Source organism: Camelus dromedarius, chromosome 9 (genome assembly GCF_036321535.1).
Source record: "Camelus dromedarius isolate mCamDro1 chromosome 9, mCamDro1.pat, whole genome shotgun sequence".
Classification (NCBI taxonomy): domain Eukaryota; kingdom Metazoa; phylum Chordata; class Mammalia; order Artiodactyla; family Camelidae; genus Camelus; species Camelus dromedarius.
Genome location: NC_087444.1, coordinates 62854876 through 62876110, shown reverse-complemented (window position 1 = coordinate 62876110; position 21235 = coordinate 62854876). Strand labels below are relative to the sequence as shown.

The following is a 21235-nucleotide window of genomic DNA, read 5'->3' as shown; positions in this document are numbered from 1 at the left end:
CATGGTAAACACATTTCTCATTTCATTATTCCCTTCACTGTTAAGAGTTAATAACAATAAAAATGAGTTCTTTAGAGGCAGTGGTCAAGAATATAGACTTCATTTATTGTTATATTTAATAATATATTTCTAAGCTGAGAAAGGAAAGTGAGGGAAATTGGAAAGTAGTTAAAGCTGCACTGTCTCAGATTTCACCATGCAATAAACAGATTCACTAATGTGTTCATCACGAATATAAGAAACCACCACTGTTTACTGTAGATGGGTAAAAAGCTTCACGTGTGGTATAAAGTTGCTCATTTAGACAAGCCTGTATGTGGCCATCTTCCTACAGCGCTGTTTAATATTTAATTATAAAAAGATGCCTGCTTTACATTCTGTGGTGCTATTAGGTGGCTTTTCTCAGAAATGTGGCTTTTCTTACTGCTGCTCGCCAGTATAAGATATGACTTATTTATGAGAATTAGAATTTACAGCACGTGAGGCACAGGCTTGTTGGAACAAATATACAAAAGTTTTAAATCTTTTAGAGGATTAAAGTGATTTTTGTTAACATGACCAACTTTGATTTCATATTTAAATCTTTCTTGGTTTTGCTAACAGACTTGCCACTGGGTGGGAAGCCCAGAGACTTTGAAACCTGCCCGGGTTCTATCAAGTGCTAGCTTTCCCTTGTGAGCCAGGGGACTCTAGGCAGACCGCTTGATTTTGCTGATCCGGTTTCCTCAGCTCTAGGATAGCAGGAGTAACAGCGCACACTTGTTAGAGCTGCACAGAGTAAACGTGAGAACACGCAAAGCATTTACATTGTGTCTGACACTTGGAGTGTGCACCTGTCATATGTTCACTGCAGGGATGTTAAGAGTTGAAATTATGCCTGGAAAGTTCTGAGCACACGGGGTGATGCACAGAAGCAGTCAAGGGTAGCTGTTACTATGGTTGGTGGTTTAAAGCACGGTGCAGACGTGAGCTGTTTGAATCGTACCTTTTCTCTAGCCAGGGAAGCAGAGTTCCCCACAGAAGCAGAATAACCTGCCGGACCAGGGCAGACCTCAGACTGCTGACAGAGGAAATGGGGACCAGCTGGAGAGGCCTGGACTGAGACAGCCTGCTCCTGGGAACAGGCGAATGCTCCGGAGACACACAGTCAATGATGCCGTTGTCCCCAAGGGCCCGGAGACTGCTGGCAACCTGACCACTCCCCCAAGAGGCTAGCATTTCCCAGTCTTAACGGTAATTAAAGAATCATCTGCTGCCAGAAGTGAGTCCTCAACAAGATGCCAAGCATGAATACAGCTTAGAACTAAGTGTACTTTCTCTTTGGCTTGAGAGAAAGGAAAGTTCTGGAAAGCTTTTCTGTGGCTGATGGAAAGAATGCAACAACAAAAAATTATCACCATTTCTTTCCTCTTTAAAACTAATGAATACACTTGAAAAGGAATGGACAAAAATTCCGGTGGTGTCCCGACCCTTAAGACCAGGCTGTATGCTTCTCAAGTAATTATTAAGGTTTCCTTGGTTACAGTGAGAGGTTCCATCACCAGATTCTGACCTCCTACTGAAAGGTGCTAAACCTCTGTGACGTGTATAAACTAGCAAACCACAAGCTAAAAGAAATCCTCCCTCTGGGATAAGCTGAAGAAAAGCAATTTAGGTTTCTTGATACTGTGGAGGCCGGGCAGAAATGCTGCATTTGAATGAAGGAAATAGGACCTGAAAAATGTCCCTTTGCAAAGCAACACTTGAACCCAAAGATGCCTAAATGCCATTTTGATGTTCACTTTAGTGAGAAGGACACATATGATGACACGTTCTACACTATGTATGTGGGGAAAGCTGGGTATATTTTTCCTTCCAACAAAGTACAGATGACTGACCACTGCACGTACGCACCTGGAGCAGTGTCTCTAGAAACTTCCCGTTCCGTTAAGAGCCTCCCTTTCTTTAATGTCACACCTGATGGATGGTTACTGAACTAGAAAGTAGACTTGGCACATCTTTTCTTAAGTCTTTTGATTCAGATTCAAAACTTACAGCACAAACCAGGTCAAAGTTTAAGTTAGGATTTATTGCCATTTATTCCTTTTTATAAATTTCTATAGATTTTACTCTTATTTTTTTATGTTATTAATTGGTCTAGAGCTGCAAACACGGATTTGTCCTGAGTACATTTTCAAATAACTTTGTAATAGGGAAATGGTTTTGTGCACGTTCTTGGAAATACTTGCGTATGTACAGAAGGGAGGGGCTGATTATTTTTCTACAAAGTAATTTATGATTTTTAATTTTCTAATGTGCCTTGGATATGTGCCAAATGATGGGAAAGAAACAGTAAACTTTATGATTCTTGAGCGTGTTATGGTGTACTTTTTTAGTTTCTGTGTTGCTACGGAGAGATGTTTCTTAGCCTTTCTGCTATAAACACGTGCTTAGTATATGGAAAAAAATCTTCCCTCATTGGATCATCGGATGGACATACGTTTTATTTTTAGGTTACTGATGTGACTGAAATATGTAAACTGGATCATTCAGAGCAGATCATTATCCAACTACCTTGAAAAGGGCTAATCTAAGCCAGTAGGCAAAGTGCCTAACACAAAAGTGCTTTCTAACATCAGAACAACAAAAAAAGAATATGGCTTTTTAGCCCAAACAGGAAATAGTTCTTTGTTCTGATTCACCTCCTTTCCCCCACTTTTCAACAAGACCACCTTATTGACTTACGCTGCTCAGTTCCTCTACCATCCTGACCGAGAGGCCACCTCCTATGCAGTTTATCAGCACAGCCATTTCCAGGCTGCAAATACATATTATTTAATACCACCTAATTTTGGTGGCGGTGCAATGTAATTTTGAAAACTTTCACGTATACCCCCAATTAATTCTAACAGTTGCACTGGTTGGTAGAACTGTCAAACGAAATAGTTTCATGGAAGTAAGGGGGGCTGGTTTGCTTGTACTGTCAGAGCTGGGGTCAAGGCCTGACTGGTGGTGTCATCTGAATTGGCAGTTTCCAGCTTGGTGCGCCCTTCCTCTGGAGTAACATCATGAATGGGACTGTCAGTCTTGGGGGAGAAGATTCCTCTTAAGCTACTCTGGTAAATAGCAGCGTGGGCAATATGAAGTGATTACCTCAGTTATTTTAAAAAATACTTGTGTTTTTCTCCAGTTACTTTCCCACTTAAAACTAAATTTGATTTGGCAACTCAAGAAATTAGTAATGCTCAGGTTTCTATTTTGTATACAAATATTTTGAATTCAAAGTGTTATCAGTTAAAGTTTTAAATTAGAAAGTTTAGAATAACTGCTCCCCAGATGGAAACGTACCCCACCCCCTTGATGTCAAGAACCTCTATCTCAAGTGTCTTTTGAAGAACAGGAGTTTGACTTTTTTTTTTTTTTTTTTAAACGATGCTAGCCTTATTTCCTTTTTTTTTTTAAATGGACATACTGGGGATTGAACCCAGGACCTTGTGCACACTAGGCATGTGCTCAACCACTGAGCTATACTCCCCACCCCCAGGAGTTTGACAATCTTTTAAACACATTCACATCAGTACTTGCCATCAGGACAGTGGTTATTCTGCAAAAGCAAGCGTGTAGCAAAACTTGTTGAGAACTGTCTAGGCTCCCTCCAGCATTTTCATGTAAATGAGACATAAAACAAAACTTACCTGTAATTGGGATTTTTTTTCCAAAATCCTTCATCAGCTTTTACTTTTGATGATTTATTCTGTTCCTCTGAAAAATTTTTGATGTTCTTAATGGTTCTAATCATTTGTTTAATCAGAAATACTAGACATTTATTACAACACCAACTTTCTTCACTGTCTATGGTTACAGATTTCAAGTCTCAAATATAGTAAAATCTCAAATATACTTTAAACATGTGTCAGCAGTGTACAAGCTAAAGCAGAGACTGGGACTGTAAACCACACTTCCCATCACTTTCCTGCTACTAATCATATCATCTCATTAAATGTTACGAACTTCCTCCTGGGTTAGGTCTCACAGGACTTAAGACATCTACCAGGTTACACCAAACAGCTTACTTGAGAGTTAAGTTTATGATTAAAATTTATGAGCAAAGTTTTTCATAACCTGGTGGGGATAAAGCACAATATGAGAGATGACATTTGCTTTAAGTTACCTGCAACCTTATCAGTGAAGGACATTTCTAGGAGAGGAGGGTATAGCTCAGTGGTAGAGTGCCGGGTTAGCATGTATGAGGTCCTGGGTTTTAAATAAAATAATAGATAAACCTAAATACACTCTCCCCCTGCCCAAAAAGAAAAAAAAAAAAAAATAAGGGAAAAAAATATTTAGAAAAAGAAGACCCAGAACATTTCTACCAAAATGTTTAACTGCTAAACGAACTGGATTTTAATCATTAGAAATCATTTCTCTCGCAGACATGTTTGTCAGTGTTGAAGTGCTATTATCAGTATGTCCCCGTTACTTTTGTTGTTTTTTTCCAATGGATATATCCTCTAATTACAGAGGTGGTTTGGATAAGGATAATATTTAGACTCGATGCCTTTGAAAAGCAGATTATAAATGAAACCAAAGCTAGGAATTTCCTTACATTAAACATAAGTACTATCTGCAGGAAGAACAACAGCCTTCCTGCCATGGCCTGGAAATGTTAAGGCGGACTCAGCTTAACCCAAAAGTCTTAGCTCCTGTGATGTTACCAGGCTGCTGCTGTTTCCTTACTGAAGACTGCTCGAGCAGCTTTTACTTCTGCTAAGGCCATTTTCCTAACAGTAATGACACAGTTACAACGGATATATTCATGCTGCTACACATGTTCAAGAACTTCTGATGGGAAAGGAAAAAATTAAAAATGCAGATCTTCTGTTCATTCAGCTACAGGAGTAAAACAACTTTGCCCAGTTTGTTTTATTTTGCATAACAAGTTTATTTTTAAAAGGTATACAGACAATAAACAAAGTAAACACTCAACCAGATCTTAACTTCAGCCAAGTATTATCTATCCTAGAATTGTTCCATCAAGTTCCAGTCTCTAAACATCGTAAATTCAATAATCATCGTCTTCATCAGAGTCCATTACTTTTCTTCTGTTGAACTGGGGGGGAAATTAAATGAGCATCATAACATGTTTAATAAAGTATAACTCATTTTCTGAGAAGACAAATTTCTACTACTATAGCAAGACATTCTTGTCTTTAAAACAACGTTAAGTGTTTAAGATCTAAGGGGAGGGGAAACAACAGAAGAGCCTTAAAAATAGATTCTCAATATATGCAGCCTTTCTCCCCAAACTTCCCTGTTGTAAGATGAAAATGTCTGTGGGCTGAAATATCTTTTTTGACACAGTAGGCGCATATGCAATGCTTTTTTAAAATATCAACCCTTCTTTTGCCGTGTGCATTTGGGGAAACTTACTTTAACTGTTGTTTTCTTTTCTGTTTGTTGGCTTACTTTTTCGAGGATTTCTATTAAACCTTGTTCTGATACCTAGAATAACCAGAAAGAAAAACAGCACTTTTTAAAAAACAAAGAACTGACCTCGGCAGACTGAATCATTTCAGTCCTTCCGGGGTGTGGGCGTAGAGGTCAAGAGGGAAGGAGAGCGGGACAGCGGGCTGAAACTACTGGCCATTAACTCTTGGTTTAAGTTCCACATAGCATCTACTCTGCTGGCCTTCATTTGAGACAGGAGGAAAAGTATCCACCAGTTAGCTTCCTTGGAACACCCAAAGTTAAACAGGTATTTCAGAACACCTTTATCAGCACTAGCAGACAAGGACACCACCTACACCACTATCTTAAGTGTCAGGGATGGAGACACAGCTTCTGCCCTTGAAACCTCGAGAAGTTTAGAAGCAGGAGACAAGTCAGTCAAAAAAGATGAACCACTGGTCGTCTCTTCCACACACGTTCTCAGTGAAAGGGGTTCAGTGGGGGTTGATCCCTGCAGGTTGGCGGCAGCAGAGGGCTTCCCAGTGCAGGTGAGGCTCGTCTGGATCTTGAAGGCAGCTCCGCGTTGCCAGAATATCCCACCATGCCATTACAGCAATGCACATAATAACCAGGAATTTCAGCACCTCCTCATTTGCAAAACAAGCGTAACTTTGCCTATGAATTAGCATTATTGACAACCCTTGTTTCCAGTGTAGAAGCAGCTTAAGCTGGCAGCCCCTAACAGTCACTGGTTCCCATATATGGAACGCTAACAAGGTTCCACAGTGATGTCAGGAAAGCAGCAGAGGATTTTAGGAAAAAAAAAAACGTATCTTTCAGGATCTACAGTAGATACAACTATTCTCTCCTTTAAAAACAAGAATTCTGTAGCCAGAAAAAGATGAAATTGACCTTCTGAAGATATGTTTTGAGGAAGCAGGTAACAACGGGTTAAAACTGCCTCCAGGCAGTCCAAGCTTACCTTCCCACTTAGTTGTCCGTATCGCGCCATCTGTATAAGGTAATTCTCTACTGCTTTAGTTTTCTCAGGCTTTACAAGTGCTAAGTTACTCACTAAAAAGGAAAAAAAAAATAGACACACATACCCAAAAAGAAGTCAAAATTAAATGTATTTACGTTACACCTAGTAACTAAGCACTGACGTTGCCAAAGCACTTCATACTTACACCTGTCTTAAGACTAGCAAGGCAGAGAAGGCAAGGACTACTGTTACTCCTCTTAAAATGAGGAAACTTAAGTTTGGCTGTGTTAAACTCAGTTAAGACCACACAGAGGTAGTGGTAGAGCTAAGATTAAACCTGCATCCTCAGATGCTAAGCCCCATGCTTTCAAATATGTATGTGTGTGTTTGTGTATATATTTATTTTTTAATACATATAATCACATATATATGATTGCCTTCTGGAAAGCAATTTACGTATCACTACGAATACATACTCATAGTGATCCATCTAAGGCTGCCTCTTCCAAGCTGGGCTTCAAGTTACAATACAGGAGATGCTGGTTCATTCTGAATTGGCTCATTTAATTTTTTTTCTACCTGATTTTCATTATGAAAAATTATGAACATATCTAAAGCAGAGAATATAGGCATGCCTTTTTTTATTAAGCTTCACTTTTTGCGTGTCACACATACTGTTTTTCGTTTTTTTTTTACAGATGAAGGTTTGTGGCAGCCCTGCTTTGAGCAAGTCTATCGGTGCCATTTTTCCAACAGCATTTGCTCACTTCATGTCTTTGTGTCATATGTTGGTAATTCTGGCAATATTTCAAGCTTTCTATTATTATATTTGTTATGGTGATCTGTGACCAGTGATATTTGATGTTACTACTGCAAAAAGATCATGACTCACTGAAGACTCAGATGACAGTTAGCATTTTTTAATAAGCTATTTTTAAGTTAAGGTATGCACACTTTTTCTAGACATAATGTTACTGCACACTTAACAGACTGCAGTACGGTGTGAACTTAACTTTTATATACAAAAAATCTGCATGACTTGCTTTATTGTGGGAGTCTGGAACCAACGCCGCAGTATCTCCAAGGTCTGCCTGTACAAACAACCTGAGCCCCCGTCACCCGTGTCGATTACTGGCAACATTTTGTGACTGACCCGAAGTAAGAGTTGTTTCCTATACATTTTACCTAGTATAGTCAGTCATCCCTTGGTATCCACAAGACATTGGTCCCAATACCCCCTGAGAATAACAAAATCCAAGGACGCTCAAGTCCCTTACATAAAATGGTGTAGTACAATCAGCCCTCTGTACCTGTGGATTCTGACCCCACAGATGCGGAGAGCCAACTGTATGCACTTGGTAAGAGAGAACAGAGCTGGTACTTTTAATAATAAAGATTTAAGTACATTTCTTTAGGTTTATAAATGTCACACTTCTTACACATAATCTATCTTGCATGTTTTTAGGTTACAAGAATATTAAATCTAGAGAGAGTAATAATTTCATACATATATCTCCATATTCAAATAACTCAAAGTCAATTTTATGGAAATAAAGAAAACTGAAGATGCTTACAGCGGGCCCGGGCTGACTGGTCCAGAACTTGGGCTAAAATACTGTTTCTCATTTCTGCTTCCCTACAACAAAAACAGGTCAAGCAAAATTAGAACTAGGCTGTCAGCATGTCTATTGAACACAGAGAAATGTAATGAGTCCATTCTTAGCCTCAAAGGCCAGCTTTATATCATGTGAGTGTAAACCTACGAAACTGACAGGTAAAATTTCACATTTGCATAATTCAGGGTGGAGTTTCAGTTCAACCATCATTATAAACATTTATTAAGTGCCTAGTGTGTGAGAGGTGTTAGAAATTTATAGTGAGATTTCAGGCAATTATAAGGACCTAGTGATTAATCCGTGTCATTTTCTCAGAGATGAAGCAGCTGAGATCCACAGAGGCCATGTTAAGGAGACATAGGTAACTGTGGCCAAGGTAGGACCAGACTCCATGTTTCAAGACTCTCGGTTCTAGTTTTGGGGTCGGGAAGGGAGTGAAACTGTAACTCTGTTCCTATCCTTGCATCTTCCTACCTATCCAAGTAGGAACTAATTCATGTTCATAAGACAGCAGTTTCAATTTTTTTTTAAGCAGCAGAAACTGTTTTTCAAATGAAATCCTTCAAGGAACTTAATACATACACCAGGCAAAAGCAGAGATTCTTCGGCCGAATGGGAAGGGGAGCTGGGGCTGGCTGTGCCTAAATGCCCCCATCTGAGGACCCTAGGGCTCACGGACCAGAGGCCACTTCCACAGGCCACTGCCTTATTGCTCGTCAGTACTTTGATCCTGCCACAAACTATTACTATATTTCACTGCATCTAAGATGCCATCGACTGTAAGATACTGCACAGTATTCTGTATCTCTAAGAATGAAAAACACCCTGGATGAAGTGTCTAAGAGGAGACCCTCACTCAAAGCTGCGGCATGAAAGAGCAACATCCTCAGCACAAGGTAAACAAGAAACGAACGCGCCATGCAGAGAGGGACAGCAAGGATGTGTGCACGCATCAGTGTTGGCCCTGAGTGGAGGAAGAAAAAGTGTCTCTGAGGATTTAAATTTCAAGCTTTAGTCCTGTAGGTCTGCTGTCTGAATTCTCGGTACCGGGGTGGAGGAAGGGGGGAACCTCAAGCAGAGAATTCTAAAAGGTCTCGGGTTAGAAATGATCCAAATGATGGCAGAAACAAAAGTAAATCCTTTCTGGAAGAATCCAGGACAAGAGCAATAGAGGATGAGACACATTCAAACTTCAGATATGTTACAATGTGAAAAAAAAAAATTCTCATCTTCAGAATCGACGACGTTCATGTAGTAGTTTTATTTTCTTCTCAGCGCTATCCCAGGTGCTTACCATCTGGCTTCTCCCACTAATGCAATCTATGTAAGAGCAGGAACCCTCTCCACCTTGACTATTTCTGTAGACCCAGCACGGTGCCTGACCCAGAGCAGATGCTCAGTGAGCATCTGCTGAATGAAGGGATGAGTTAAAAGATAGTGTGGTGGGAGAAGGGGAAATGGGGAGTTGTTTAATAGGTATAGTTTCAGTGCTGCAAGATGGAAAAGTTTTAGAGATCTGCTGCACAATAATTGAGAATATAATTAATAAAAATAGTTAAGATGGTAAATTTTACCTTATGTGTTAACACAGTTAGGAAGAAAAGATAGCATGATGGCGTAACTAGGCACTCTTTCAATAAACCTGCCAAGTGTGAGGTGCTCTGCCACGTGCTGGGACAAAGTAACCATGAAAACAGAGTAAGAGTCAGTATTTATTGAGCACTTACTACACGTGAAGCACTGTACCCATGCAAGCCTCACAACATCCCCATGAGACAGTCCTATCATTACGCCTATTTTAAGGTAATCACAGTTTAGCAGAGAAACAAACATCAACCAGTAACTGCAATACAACATAGTAAGTCATGCAGGGTTCCACACCTGTTTGTTTAATCAATAGCGAAGATATCCTGATTTTTGAAAAAATCACTATGCCAAGAAAAACTTTTAACATTCACACACCTATTAAAATAACTAAAGTTAAAAAAAAAAATGGGGGGGGAGGTTAGGGTATATAGCTCAGCAGTAGAGTGCTTGCTTAGCATGCAAGAGGTCCTAGGTTGACTCCCCAGGACCTCCATTAAAAAATAAAATAAATAAACCTAATTACCACCACCTCCCTCACCAAAATTTTGGTAACACCACCCTTCAAAAAGTTGAGAGTTCCAGCCCATACCTGTGCTTTGCCTCCTGTTGTGCTGCATCGCCAGGATCCTGAAAAAATAATTTTATCCTTTAGTTGAGTAATTTCAGAGGAAAAATAGTAGGCATTCTATTTTCTTTTTTCAATATCATTTTCTCAGCCACGATTCGCTCTTTGCAATGGCTCTAAGTACCTTGCAGGAGACTATCTTTTGACACTTAACATCCTTTCCCACTCCTTTCTTTCTTTCATTTCTTTTAGTGGAGGTACTGCGGGTTGAACCCAAGACCTAGTGCATGCTAGTCATGCGCGCTACCACTGAGCTATACCGTTCGCCCTCTATTTTGTTTCTGGTGCCTAATAGGCTGCTGCATAGGTAGAGACAGCTTACCAAACAGTTAAAAGCCGGACGTCACAGAAGTCAGAGGGATAGTTTCCACTTACTACAACGTCTTGAAAAGCTTCTAAGGTCACAATCTAATAGAATGTCTTAGAATACAACCAGCCATTAGGGAGAAGAGTCCCTGTACTACGAAACCGTATTTGAAATGGTAAGAATATTTCTTGGAAAAGAAAACGGACTTCGGTACTGGGGACGCTGTGGACTCAAACAGCACTTCCTTCCCGACCGTCCCGCTCCATCCCTAACACGTTCCTCTCCCTCTCTTTATGGGAGAGTCGCTTCTTGGGCGTTTTATCTACGGGATTAGTGTCTAGTGTCCAGCCCCTCCCCGGGACTGTCAACTCCGACAGAGTGGATGTTCCCCGATGTACGCTCGGCACCTGGCACACAGCAGACGCTTAAAAAATGTTTGCCGACCACTTGGGTCAGAACAACTTAACTGGAAAAGTCATTCGGCTGGAACAGTAGACGAGCTAGATCCAAGAGCTAAGGGCACCGAAAAGACCCGAGTGGCTGAGCATTCTGTTTGGGACCAACGCCAGCCCGGGCGAGACCGACCCCCTGCCCGGGGAGACCCCCCGCGCCCGACCCGCCCGTGGCAGCACGTGGTCGGCTTGCCGCCCGAGCCCCGATGCTACTGAGAGAGGGGCCGAGCCGGCTAGGAGGCGGCCAGGAGGCCGCCGGGGACAGAGGCGGGACCCTCGGCCCGCGGGGAGAGCACGGGCGGCGGCGCTCGGAGCCTCCGCCGGAGGCCGCGCCCTCCACCTCGGACGAGGGCGGCGCCCGGCAGGGGACGGGCCCGGCGGGCGGCGGGCACGCTCACCCCATGCTTCGCCTGCAGCTCGGCCAGCCTCTGCTTCCTCAGCGCCTCGAGCTCCTCCTCCGCCATGGTGCGGCCGTCCAGGGCGAGCAGCCGCGGCCACGCTCCGGCCCACTCCGCGGGAACTCCGGCAGCCCCCTCGGCGCGCGCCCGTGCGGCCCTCCAAACTGCGCAGGCGCCCGCAGCGCCCAGGCATCACCAATCCAGCCCGGAGCCCCGCCGCCCGCCCCGGCCAGGGCGCGGGGAGAGGCCCGATTCCGCGATCGCAGGCGTTGGGCGGGGGGACCGAACCGCTGAGCCGCGCCTTGTCTACCTGAGTCCCGCCTCCCCGCCTCTAATCCGTGCTTTGCGCGCGCGGGCGTCGGCCGCGTGGATCCCGCTGCGTGTTGGAAAAGATAGTAATCTCGAAACAGGCCTTCACCAGCAAGTGTAAAGATAATAGGTAAAACTTGTTAGTGGCCTATAACGTTCGAGGTTTCTGTTATCTCCATTTACAGACGAGGATCCAGGGGCTTAGAAAGGCTGAGTGGAGTGACAAGAAATGTGCTAAACCTGGATGGTGGTGATGGTTGCACAGTTCTTAAATTTTCTCAAAAATATTAAATTGTACACTTAAAATGGGTTGGGGGGAGCTGGAGCAAGAAGAGACTCGCTTGTCACCCTGCTGTTAAGAAGCCAAGTCAAAACAAACTTGGAGACTGAGATTTTCCTCAGGCGGGGGCTGTGGGATGTGGTGTGAAGCAAGCGCGCGCGCACACACACACACACACACACACACACACGGCTGCCCGACGGGGTGAACTCCCTGGTGGACACACACACACACACACACACTCCTGCCCGACGGGGTGAACTCCCTGGTGGTAAGAGCTCGGTAAGAGCTCGCCCTTGGAGTGGAGGCGTTGGTTTGTGTTGGAGGGATAGGTCAGCTTCCTAAACCTGTGACATGTATTGCTGTTTTTTTCAGTTGTGGCAAAATATAAAATGTTTAACCATTTTTAAGTGCACAGTTCAGTAGTGTTAAATCCATTCACCTTGTGCAGTCTCTACAACGCTTTTCATCTTGTAAAGCTTGAAGTATGCCCAGTAAATAACGACTCTCCCATCTCCTGTGCCCCCAAGCCCTTGAAACATCCTACTTTCTGTCTCTATGAATTTACCTGTTGTAGGTATCTCATATAAGTGGAATCATACATTTGTCTCGTTGTGACTGGCTTATTTCACTTAGCATAATGTCTTCAAGGTTCATCCATGTTGTTGAGTGTGTCAGAATTTCCTTCATTTTGTTTATCCTGTCATCAATTGGGTGGTCTCCTCCTTTTGGCTATCGTGATAACGGCTGCTGTGAACATTGGTGTACAAATATCTCTTTCAGTTCTTGAGTATAGAGAATCCATATGTTTTGAATTTGACATTTTTAAACATTAAGGATGCCTTTCTTCTAATATGTAAACAGGCAAGATTTGGTGGGGAGAAATGATAAAAGTGGAAGTCTGGAGTCTTGATTTCTACTTCCGAGTGTCACCGTTTGAGACCCTTTGTGGATCTTCTGTGCAGTGGGTGATGTGATGGGTCATGTGACTTCTCTTCACAGACATCAGCCTTGGGTTGGGAGGAGGCAGCCCCACCTGGGCTGGTACCTGAGTGGCCCACACCCATGAAGAAGTGAGGAAACCAGATCAGCAGAGACAAGACTTCTCACCTCATCCCTAAAGTCAAAAATACATTCCCAATGGATTAAATATTTAAAGGTTTACAAAACAAATCACAAAACAAAGATACATTCCTCATGTAGTTGTGACTATTTTAGGGCACAAATGAAAGGACTCTTCGTCAAACCATCTGGGCTTGGCCTCTCTTTTAACAGCTTCTCATTTTCTTCATCAGCCTGTTAAAGTTTTCTGTCTCTTCTCAAGATAATTGTACTTGCTAGAGACCTATTCCTTTCATTCAGGGTTTCACATTTTGGAAATCTATGCCTATCACATCTGTACCTGGGGGGCTATCCCTTTTAGGGATTGCTGATTTGATGGTTTATTTGGGTTATTGTTTCTTTCTGTTTCCTCATCATACTTTCCAGCCATTTTAATATTTTGCTGTTTTTTACACCAAGACACTCAAATTTATCAGTATTGATTTTTCTTCTTTTATCTTTATTTCTACCTCCTTTCCATATTTCTGTTATTTTCTTTCCAGATCCTTCAAGTGAATATTCTGTTTATTTTTATCCTTTCTTATTTAAGAATGAAAACATTTAAGAAATGAATTTACTGGTTTTTTTTTTAAATAAGGAATGAATTTACTTGTGAGTACAGTTTTGTGTGTGTGTATATATGCACATATATAATGTTTTCAGTATTCTTATTTTTTTCTCTTTCACAATGTTGTAAAACGTTTTTCTATTTTTTTGTTTTAAAATTCTTTTCTTTTTTGGTGGGGGAGGGAGGTAATTAGGTTGGTTGGTTTGTTTGTTTGTAAGTATTATTTTCAGTGGAGGTGCTGGGGATTGAACCCAGGACCTCCTGCATGCTAGGCATACACTCTACCACCGAGCTATACCCTCCCCACATTTATTATTTTATTAAATATATATTGAGTGCCTGCCTCCTATGTGACAAACAGTGGTTCTAGGTACCAGTGTATACAGAGGTGAATAAAAACAGGCAAGCATCACCGTACTCTCCTCCCCTTACACAGTGCTGGTGGATAGGAGTATTGTATAAATATAGAAATAGAAGACAGAATATGTATGTTAAATGTGATAAATGAAGTGCCACAGAGAGAAAAAATAGTCCCGTAATTGGGAATAGGGTGTGATGGGTCAGGGAGGTGTTCATTGAAATGATGACTTTTGAATAAAGATGGGAAGGAGAGGAGACAGGGTCATGAAGATATCATAGGGAAGAGAATTCCAGGCAGAGGGAACAGAAATGCAAAGACCCTGAAGTAGGAGCCTGCCTGAAATGTTTACAGAACTACAAGAGAGCCATTGAGACTAGCTGGTCAACTGTGGGAGTGGGGAGAAAGCCAATGCAGAATCAGCAAATGAGTTAAGAGGCTATATACTTAAATAATCTGCTTATGCTGTTATGTCTTAATTTATATGGTTTAACATTTTCTAATGACCTCCTCCCTTGATGGATAAGGATTTAACAGGTTCCACAACCCCCATTTCTCTTCCTTAGTTCCTTAATATGCATATTACTCTTTCCAGTTGTTTGTTGTTTTATCTTTAAGCAATGTACTTACACCTTCTGTTTCTTATTCCATCAGGTGTAGACAGTGTCTCTTGACTTTAAAAGATGAAGATAGCAGCATCTCCACCCTTTCAGTAAGTTCATGTCCTTCTTTTCTACATCTCAGCTTCTATTATCTATGCATTTTGTTATCTGTGCTACATCGCATTGATATTCCCATCTGTAATCATAATTAAGTCTTTTTTCCTTCCAGTTTTATTGAGATACAATTGACCTACAGCACTGCAAAAGTTTAAGGTGTACAGCATAATGATTTGACTTACATACATCGTGAAATGATTGCCACAACAAGTTTAGTGAATATCTGTCATCTCATACAGATACAAAATTTTAAAAAATTTTTAAAAGAAAAAAAATTTTTCCTTGTGACGAGAACTTTTAGGATTTACTGTCTTAACAACTTTCATATATAACATGGCAGTGTTAATTATATTAATCATGTACACCCCTAGTACTTGTTTATCGTATAACTGGCAATTTGTAACTTTTGAACAGCTTCATCCAGTTCCCCCATCCCCCAAAACCCCCCTCTCCCCGCCTCTGATAACCACAAATCTGATCTTTTTTCCTGTGAGTTTGTTTGTTTGAAGTATAATGGACCTACAACAGTATGTTAGTTTCTGGTGCACAACGTAGTGGTTTGACATTTCTATACATTACAAAATGATCACTGTGAGAAGTCTAATTACCGTCTGTCACCATACAAAGCTATTACATTGTTATGACTGTATTCCCTATGCTGCACATTTCGTCCTGTGACCTGTTTATTTTATAACTGGAAGTTTGTACCTCTTAAGTTCCCTCACCTATTTCACTCATCCCTCCACCACCCCCTCCCCTGGCAACCACTTGTTTGTTCTCTGTATCTATGACTCTGTTTTGGTTTTATCTGTGACTTTTAGGTTCACTTGCTTTGTTTTTATTCCATGAATGAGTGAAATCATATGGCATTTGTCTTTCTCTGTCTGGCTTATTTCACTTAGCATAACATCCTCTAGGTCCATCCATGTTGTCTCAAATGGTAGGATTTTCTTCTTCTTTTTTTTTTTAATGACTGAATGGTATTCTGTTGTGTGTATATGCCTCATTTTCTTTATCCATTCATCCACTGATGGACACTTAGGTTGTTTCCATGTCCTGGCTCTTCTGTATAATGCTGCAGTGAAATTGGGGGTGCCTGTATTTTTCTTTATCAAAGAAAATTGGACATTTCTAAACTTAGCATCAGATCATCTGTTCTGACAGACTCCACTTTTGTTATCAGACACCTGTCTTATAAAGGCCTCCATCTTTAACCTGGACAGGTTTCTCCATAGGCCTGTTGCTTTCCTGTGGCTCTGGATTTCCCTTTGTTGCTATTTGAGGTTGTATCCTGTTTCTTGGATTCCCTGTCTTCTTTCCTGGTTTAATCCCTCATTTTGTTGAAGCATATCATCAAATAATTTTCTACAAAAAATTGCTGGTCAGTAAAATTTCTATGTTCTTGCCTGTCTGAATATTTAATCTTACACATGACTAATTGGTTGATTAGAAACTTCTAGACACAGTAATTTTTCCCCTGAATTATTTTAAATTACAAAAATTTAAATCATTTGCTATTTTTCCTTATGACTTTGATACGTATGGGTTGTGTTTCTTAAACTCCTTACTAATCATTTTGAAAAATAGCAAATCGTACCTACCTGGTCGTTTGGAAGCAAAGGAGAGAGACCTCAGGAGAAACCAAACCTGCCAGTGCTTGATCTTGGACTTGCAGCCTTCAGGACTGTGAGGAAATAAATTTCTGTCGTTTAAGCCTGTGGTAATCTGTTAACGGCAACCTTAGCAAACTGATACACCAGAGTGGTCAAATTCATAGAGACAGAAAGTACAATGCTGTGGGAGGAGACGGGAACGGAGAGCTGTCTACTGGGCACAGGGTTCAAGTTTTGCGAGATGAGTTCTGGAGACGGGTTGCACAACAAAGCAAATGTGCTTAACACTACTGAACTGGACTTTTAAAGATGGTTAGGGCGGTACATTTTATGTTGTGTATATTTCACCACAATGAAAAAATAAGCAAAACAGCAGAACAAAACACTTCCCTTGATGCTACAGCCCCTTCTTGCTACAGCCCTATTTTTCTCCTCTCCTTTATTGCAAAACTCCTGAAAAAAAGTCATTTCTCTTTGCTGTTTCCACTTTTTGACTCCTTACTTTCTCCTGAATTATTCTAATCAGGATTTTCTGAAACTGCTGTGTTCAGGGTTGCTGCAATAATTCCAGTCCATCAGCAGCAGTTTTGATCTCTCACTCCTTGAAATACTTGCCCCCCGCCACCGCCATGGCCTCCAGGTTTTCCTCGTGCTTGTTCTGCGTAGGCTCCGGCTTGCTCCTCCTCACTGTATCCGTGAGTTACCCCAGGGCTCTGCCTCAGGCTTTTTATACTCACCCCCTAGAAGTCTTATCCAGCGCCATCCACACCCGGGTGACTCTCAGATCCTGTCTCCAGCTCCACCCTCCCTTGGAACTCAATGCAGGACATCCACCTGCCTGCTCCACATCGCCATGATGATGTTCACCAGGCATCCGAAATTCAACATGCCTTCAGAACCTGCCCCCTCCACTGTTTACGATCTCAGTACATGTTACCACCTGGCAACCAGGTCAAAAAGCAGGCACCCTCCTAATTGCACACCAAAGAGCTTGGAGTCACCTTGGCCCCTCTCTCTCTGTCTCATCCGACATCCAGCTCACCTGAATATCCTCTTGTTTCTCTTCAAAATCTCTCCAGGGTCTGATTCTTCCCTGTGACCTTTTCCACTACCTGCCTTGGCCAAGTAAGCTTCTTCCCCCATCTGAATGCCTGTGGTGACTTCTTAGCTAAATGAACAAATGAATAAATGCTATGAGTGTTGATGAGAAATATAAATGTGCATTCCTGAGGACAGCATCAGAAGTGTAGTTGAACATGTTTCTATGCAGACTGCAGGTGAGAACAGGTGATCGTGTGTCAGCACGTGGCACCCAGAGAACTAGCAGTGTCCCTGCTCCCCTCTCTCCCAGAAGCTAATGTATACCCAGTAGCAGGATGCTAGTATCACCGGGAAGGCTGCAGACACGCACACACACGTGCATCTCTGCTGACTAACTGAAAGTAAATGAGAATGGCCATTAGAACTTTAAGAGAGAAATCAGAGAATTTGAGATCCTGACCATGCAAATAATCAGATTATCAGAGAATGAGCTGTTTTGCTCAGGATGGTTGATGATTCTGAGAGGAGCTAGTGTGGTCCTTGTTTCAAAGAGTGTAGTGTCTGCCCCCACCCCCCTGCTCTCACCCCCACACCAAACCTCATCCACTTCCCATACCTCTCTTGGTAACAGAAACAGCTGGAGTTCAAGGGTTTTTTTGGTTTTTTGGAGGGTTTTTTTGGCCAAAAGGAACACATCAAAGTGGTGGCACTGGAATGTTTCTGCTCTGGGGGTGGCTGCTTCATTAAAATATCCTGTTGCTGAGAAGAAGCAACTGTTAAAGTCAGACCGGTTGGGGAAGGCTAGAGTGGGGTGTGGCCAGGTGTGTTGAGAAGCGTTGCTTACTGATGGACGGAAGGTGATAGACCCTCTGGGTGATGCAGTCTCCTGGGCACCACATGCGTCAGCTACTGGCTGTGCCTGAACAAGGCAGAACCCAGAGCAGTGGCAAAACTGTTGGCAGGGATCTGAATCAGAACTGGAGGAGTTTCCGGCAGTGGCTGGTGGCTGTGTAGAAGGTAAAAGAAGGAGAGAGAGAGAGAGAGGTCACTCTGGCGGGGGTTGCTGCCTCCCAGCATCACTTCTGTGACATATTTCAGGAAGGATACAGGTGACGCGGGCGGGACATCTTCCGGTTTCTTTGTATGTTCCATCACTCCCACTTCATGTTTCTGTGGCAGCACAGATAGTCCCAGTATCCCACAGAGGCAGCGCCTCCAGATCAAGTCTGTCTGAACGTTCAGCCCATCTTTCTCCTCCCAGGACAGGCCCGCCTGCTCTGCCAGGTCCCCAAGGATCCCTGAGTGCGTGGCATCCCAGTGTCTCCTGCCAGCAGCAGAGGGAGCCCACACTCTACCGAAAGGGATTTAGTTTCTCATTAGAATAGAAAGTAGAAAGTACAATAACTTGGTTGTTTTTTTTTTTTTTTTTTTTTTTTGCCACACAGTATGTCCTTGCAGATGAAGCTTTAATCTCCCTCGTACATCTCTGTGGCTGTAAATTCATGCTCCATTATGGTACCATAAGCCTGGATTCGCTGGGAGAAAGCCACAGCAAGCTTGGCGGCCTGCTTAGGCTTCTGAGCTGTTTGTGCCGCATGTTGAATTGCATATGATCTCACACTTAAAGGTTATGTCTGAATAAGCTCTTTTACAGCAGTTTATTCTCCATGCAATTGATCGGTTGTGTCATGGGAAGTACCACTGAACTCACTGACACGAGATGCAAGAGGCTGAAGGAAAGTTAGGCTCAAAACACAGCAGAGTGGGGTTCAACTGACTGTCTGGCAGCTGCCGATTTGCTTCTCATCTGTCTCTAAGTGATAGTTATTGATGCTTCTCTGCTTGGAGCAGGGCTGCTTTACATCCAGTTGCACCCAGGACATGGAATGGCATTTTTTCCAAATCCTTCCCAGATCACTGCTAAAGCCAGGCACAAGGTCACATGTCAGGACTGAGGGTTACACTTGGGGCTAAGCCACACCACCATGGTTAAGAAACCTGTTTGCCTTTTTCTCAGACCCTCTCACTTCCTTATTTCCCTCCCAAAGCTACTGACCAAGTTCTGAAACCACTCTTAGGAGGGGGAAAAAAAAGAAAACTCAGGTCCTGGATCCTTTGTGATGACAGCTATCATATGTGCCTGGTGGGAAAGGGGGGCAAACAGGAAATATTTAGAAAAGATTTTCTCACCTAAAACCAGTCGTGGAGGCTTTGGCTTCAGGAGCAGCTCTGTTGAAGGTTTCACGGCCACTTGCTGGGAGGGCAGCTTCCTTCCGAGGACGATTTCCGCGCCGTGGGGCGAGGGCCCCCTGTGTTACCCTGACTAGGAATTCCCTCTTCTAGCTGGAAAGCTACCAAGCCTGGGGCCAGTCTAAGAGCCTCCTGGGCCCCAGAGGATTTTACTTTTGGAGACTCCACTATATAAAATGTCAAAAATACTGAAACGCACCCCATCCCACACTAATATAAGGTGTAAACAAATAATAAGTGAAAATACGGGCCTGGAAGCTAGTTGACATAGTAAGTCTCATCAAGCGTGTTATCCTGATGCTGCATTTTTGTCTCTATAGTTTGGTGCTGATACATTTTTTTGCCTCCCAGGCTGTGTACACGCCCTTGGGTCGCTGGAAAGCTCTGGGCTGTGGGCCCTGCTCCTGGCGGGGCTTGATGCAGACGACGGACGTTGAATGGTCAGGGGGGGCCAAGATGAAGTTTGATACTCGTCCTCACCAGCCTGGTCCCAAGAAAACCAACCTCAAGGGAAATTAGGATGGTCCTGACCTGTCCTTAAATAAAACCAGACTCACCTGTCCATGAAAAAGTGAAGAAGGGATACTTTTTCTGGCAAGATGTTCATTTATTCATTCATTCAAAAATATTTTAAAAAATTGTTTTTGGTTATTTTCTTGGGAGGAGGAGGTAATTAGGTTTGTTTATTCATTCATTCATTCATTCATTCATTCTTAATGGAGGTACTGGGGATTGAACCCAGGACCTCATGCATGCTAGGCATGCACTCTACCACTGAGCTATGCCCTCCCCCCGCAAAATTTTTTGAAAGCGTACTATCTGCCAGGTCTAGTGCTGGACATTTGGGAAACAGAGGCCACTAAGATGCAGTGCCTACCTTAAGGAGCACAGAGCTCCTCAGTCCTACCGTCCTGGGGCTGCTGTTGGTCAGCCTTCCAGGACCCATCCTTGCCTCAAAAGCCTCCTCAGGTATTTCTGGCTGTTATGAGCTGAGTCCTCCAGACATTCATGTATTGAAATTCTAGCCCCCAGTACCTCAGCATGAGGCTGTATTTGGAGATAGGGCCTTTAAGGAGGTGATTATAGTGGAATGAGGTCATTGGGGTGGGCCCCAATCTGACATGAATGGTGTCCTTGTAAGAAGAGATGAGGACACAGATACACTCAGAGGGAGACCATGTGAAGACCCCGGAGACATGACCACCTGCAAACCAAGGACAGAGGCCTCAGAAGAAACCCACCCTGTTGACACCTTGAACTTGGACTTCGAGCTTTCAGAACTGTGAGAAAATAAATTTCTGTTGTTTAAGCTGCCCAGTCGGTGGTCCTTTGGTTGTGGTAGGCTTAGCAAACTAACGCACCAGTCCGGTCGGACGCCCAGAAGACTTCCTTGGATCTTTCTTGGGAGAAGAAAGAGAAGACACTCAGCCAGTCCCTCCCCAACCTGGGACCTGGTGGGAGCGCCTGCCAAAGGGCAACCGTGTTGTGCACTTACCCTGAACCTCCTCAGCCTCGTTTCTCCTCAGTTGGCTTCCTCCAGGTGTAGACAGATGAGTGGGGCTTAGGGATTTTGCTGAGGATGGAGGGGATCAGGGTTGGGGG

The 21235-nt window shown here is 42.9% G+C and overlaps 2 protein-coding genes and 1 long non-coding RNA gene across 5 annotated transcripts in view; 2 read left to right on the top strand and 1 right to left on the bottom strand.

Annotated features, from left to right (window-relative positions):
* Nucleotides 1-2349, top strand: part of ANKRD27 (ankyrin repeat domain 27) — a 42860-nt gene extending 40511 nt beyond the window's left edge. For all 3 annotated transcript variants that reach the window (XM_031458553.2, XM_010989100.3, XM_010989099.3), the window contains one exon: nt 997-2349. In XM_031458553.2, the coding sequence (XP_031314413.1) occupies nt 997-1215 (219 nt within the window). In that variant the 3' untranslated portion in view covers nt 1216-2349. The remainder of the gene's footprint in view (nt 1-996) is intronic.
* A 2547-nt stretch (nt 2350-4896) lies between these two features.
* Nucleotides 4897-11567, bottom strand: PDCD5 (programmed cell death 5). Its single transcript, XM_031458560.2, has 6 exons — nt 11395-11567; nt 10202-10239; nt 7984-8045; nt 6410-6501; nt 5410-5481; nt 4897-5089 (listed from the first exon to the last, which is right to left on the bottom strand). The coding sequence occupies exons 1-6, from the start codon at nt 11458-11460 to the stop codon at nt 5042-5044; spliced, it is 378 nt and encodes a 125-aa protein (XP_031314420.1). The 5' UTR covers nt 11461-11567; the 3' UTR covers nt 4897-5041.
* A 60-nt stretch (nt 11568-11627) lies between these two features.
* On the top strand, nt 11628-20950 carry LOC105096701 (uncharacterized). The gene is made up of 3 exons (XR_837860.3): nt 11628-11833; nt 14665-14722; nt 19985-20950. It is a non-coding gene; the product is annotated as an uncharacterized LOC105096701 (long non-coding RNA).
* Nucleotides 20951-21235: the final 285 nt, after the last annotated feature.

Coding starts and splice junctions, on each gene's coding strand:
- PDCD5 (XM_031458560.2), bottom strand. CDS start 11,460: ATGGCGGAGGAGGAGCTCGAGGCGCTGAGGAAGCAGAGGCTGGCCGAG. Junction 8,046..10,201: donor CAACAGGAGGCAAAGCACAG/GTATGGGCTGGA, acceptor TTTTTGTTGTAG/GGAAGCAGAAATGAGAAACA. Junction 6,502..7,983: donor CCAGTCAGCCCGGGCCCGCT/GTAAGCATCTTC, acceptor TTTCCTTTTTAG/TGAGTAACTTAGCACTTGTA.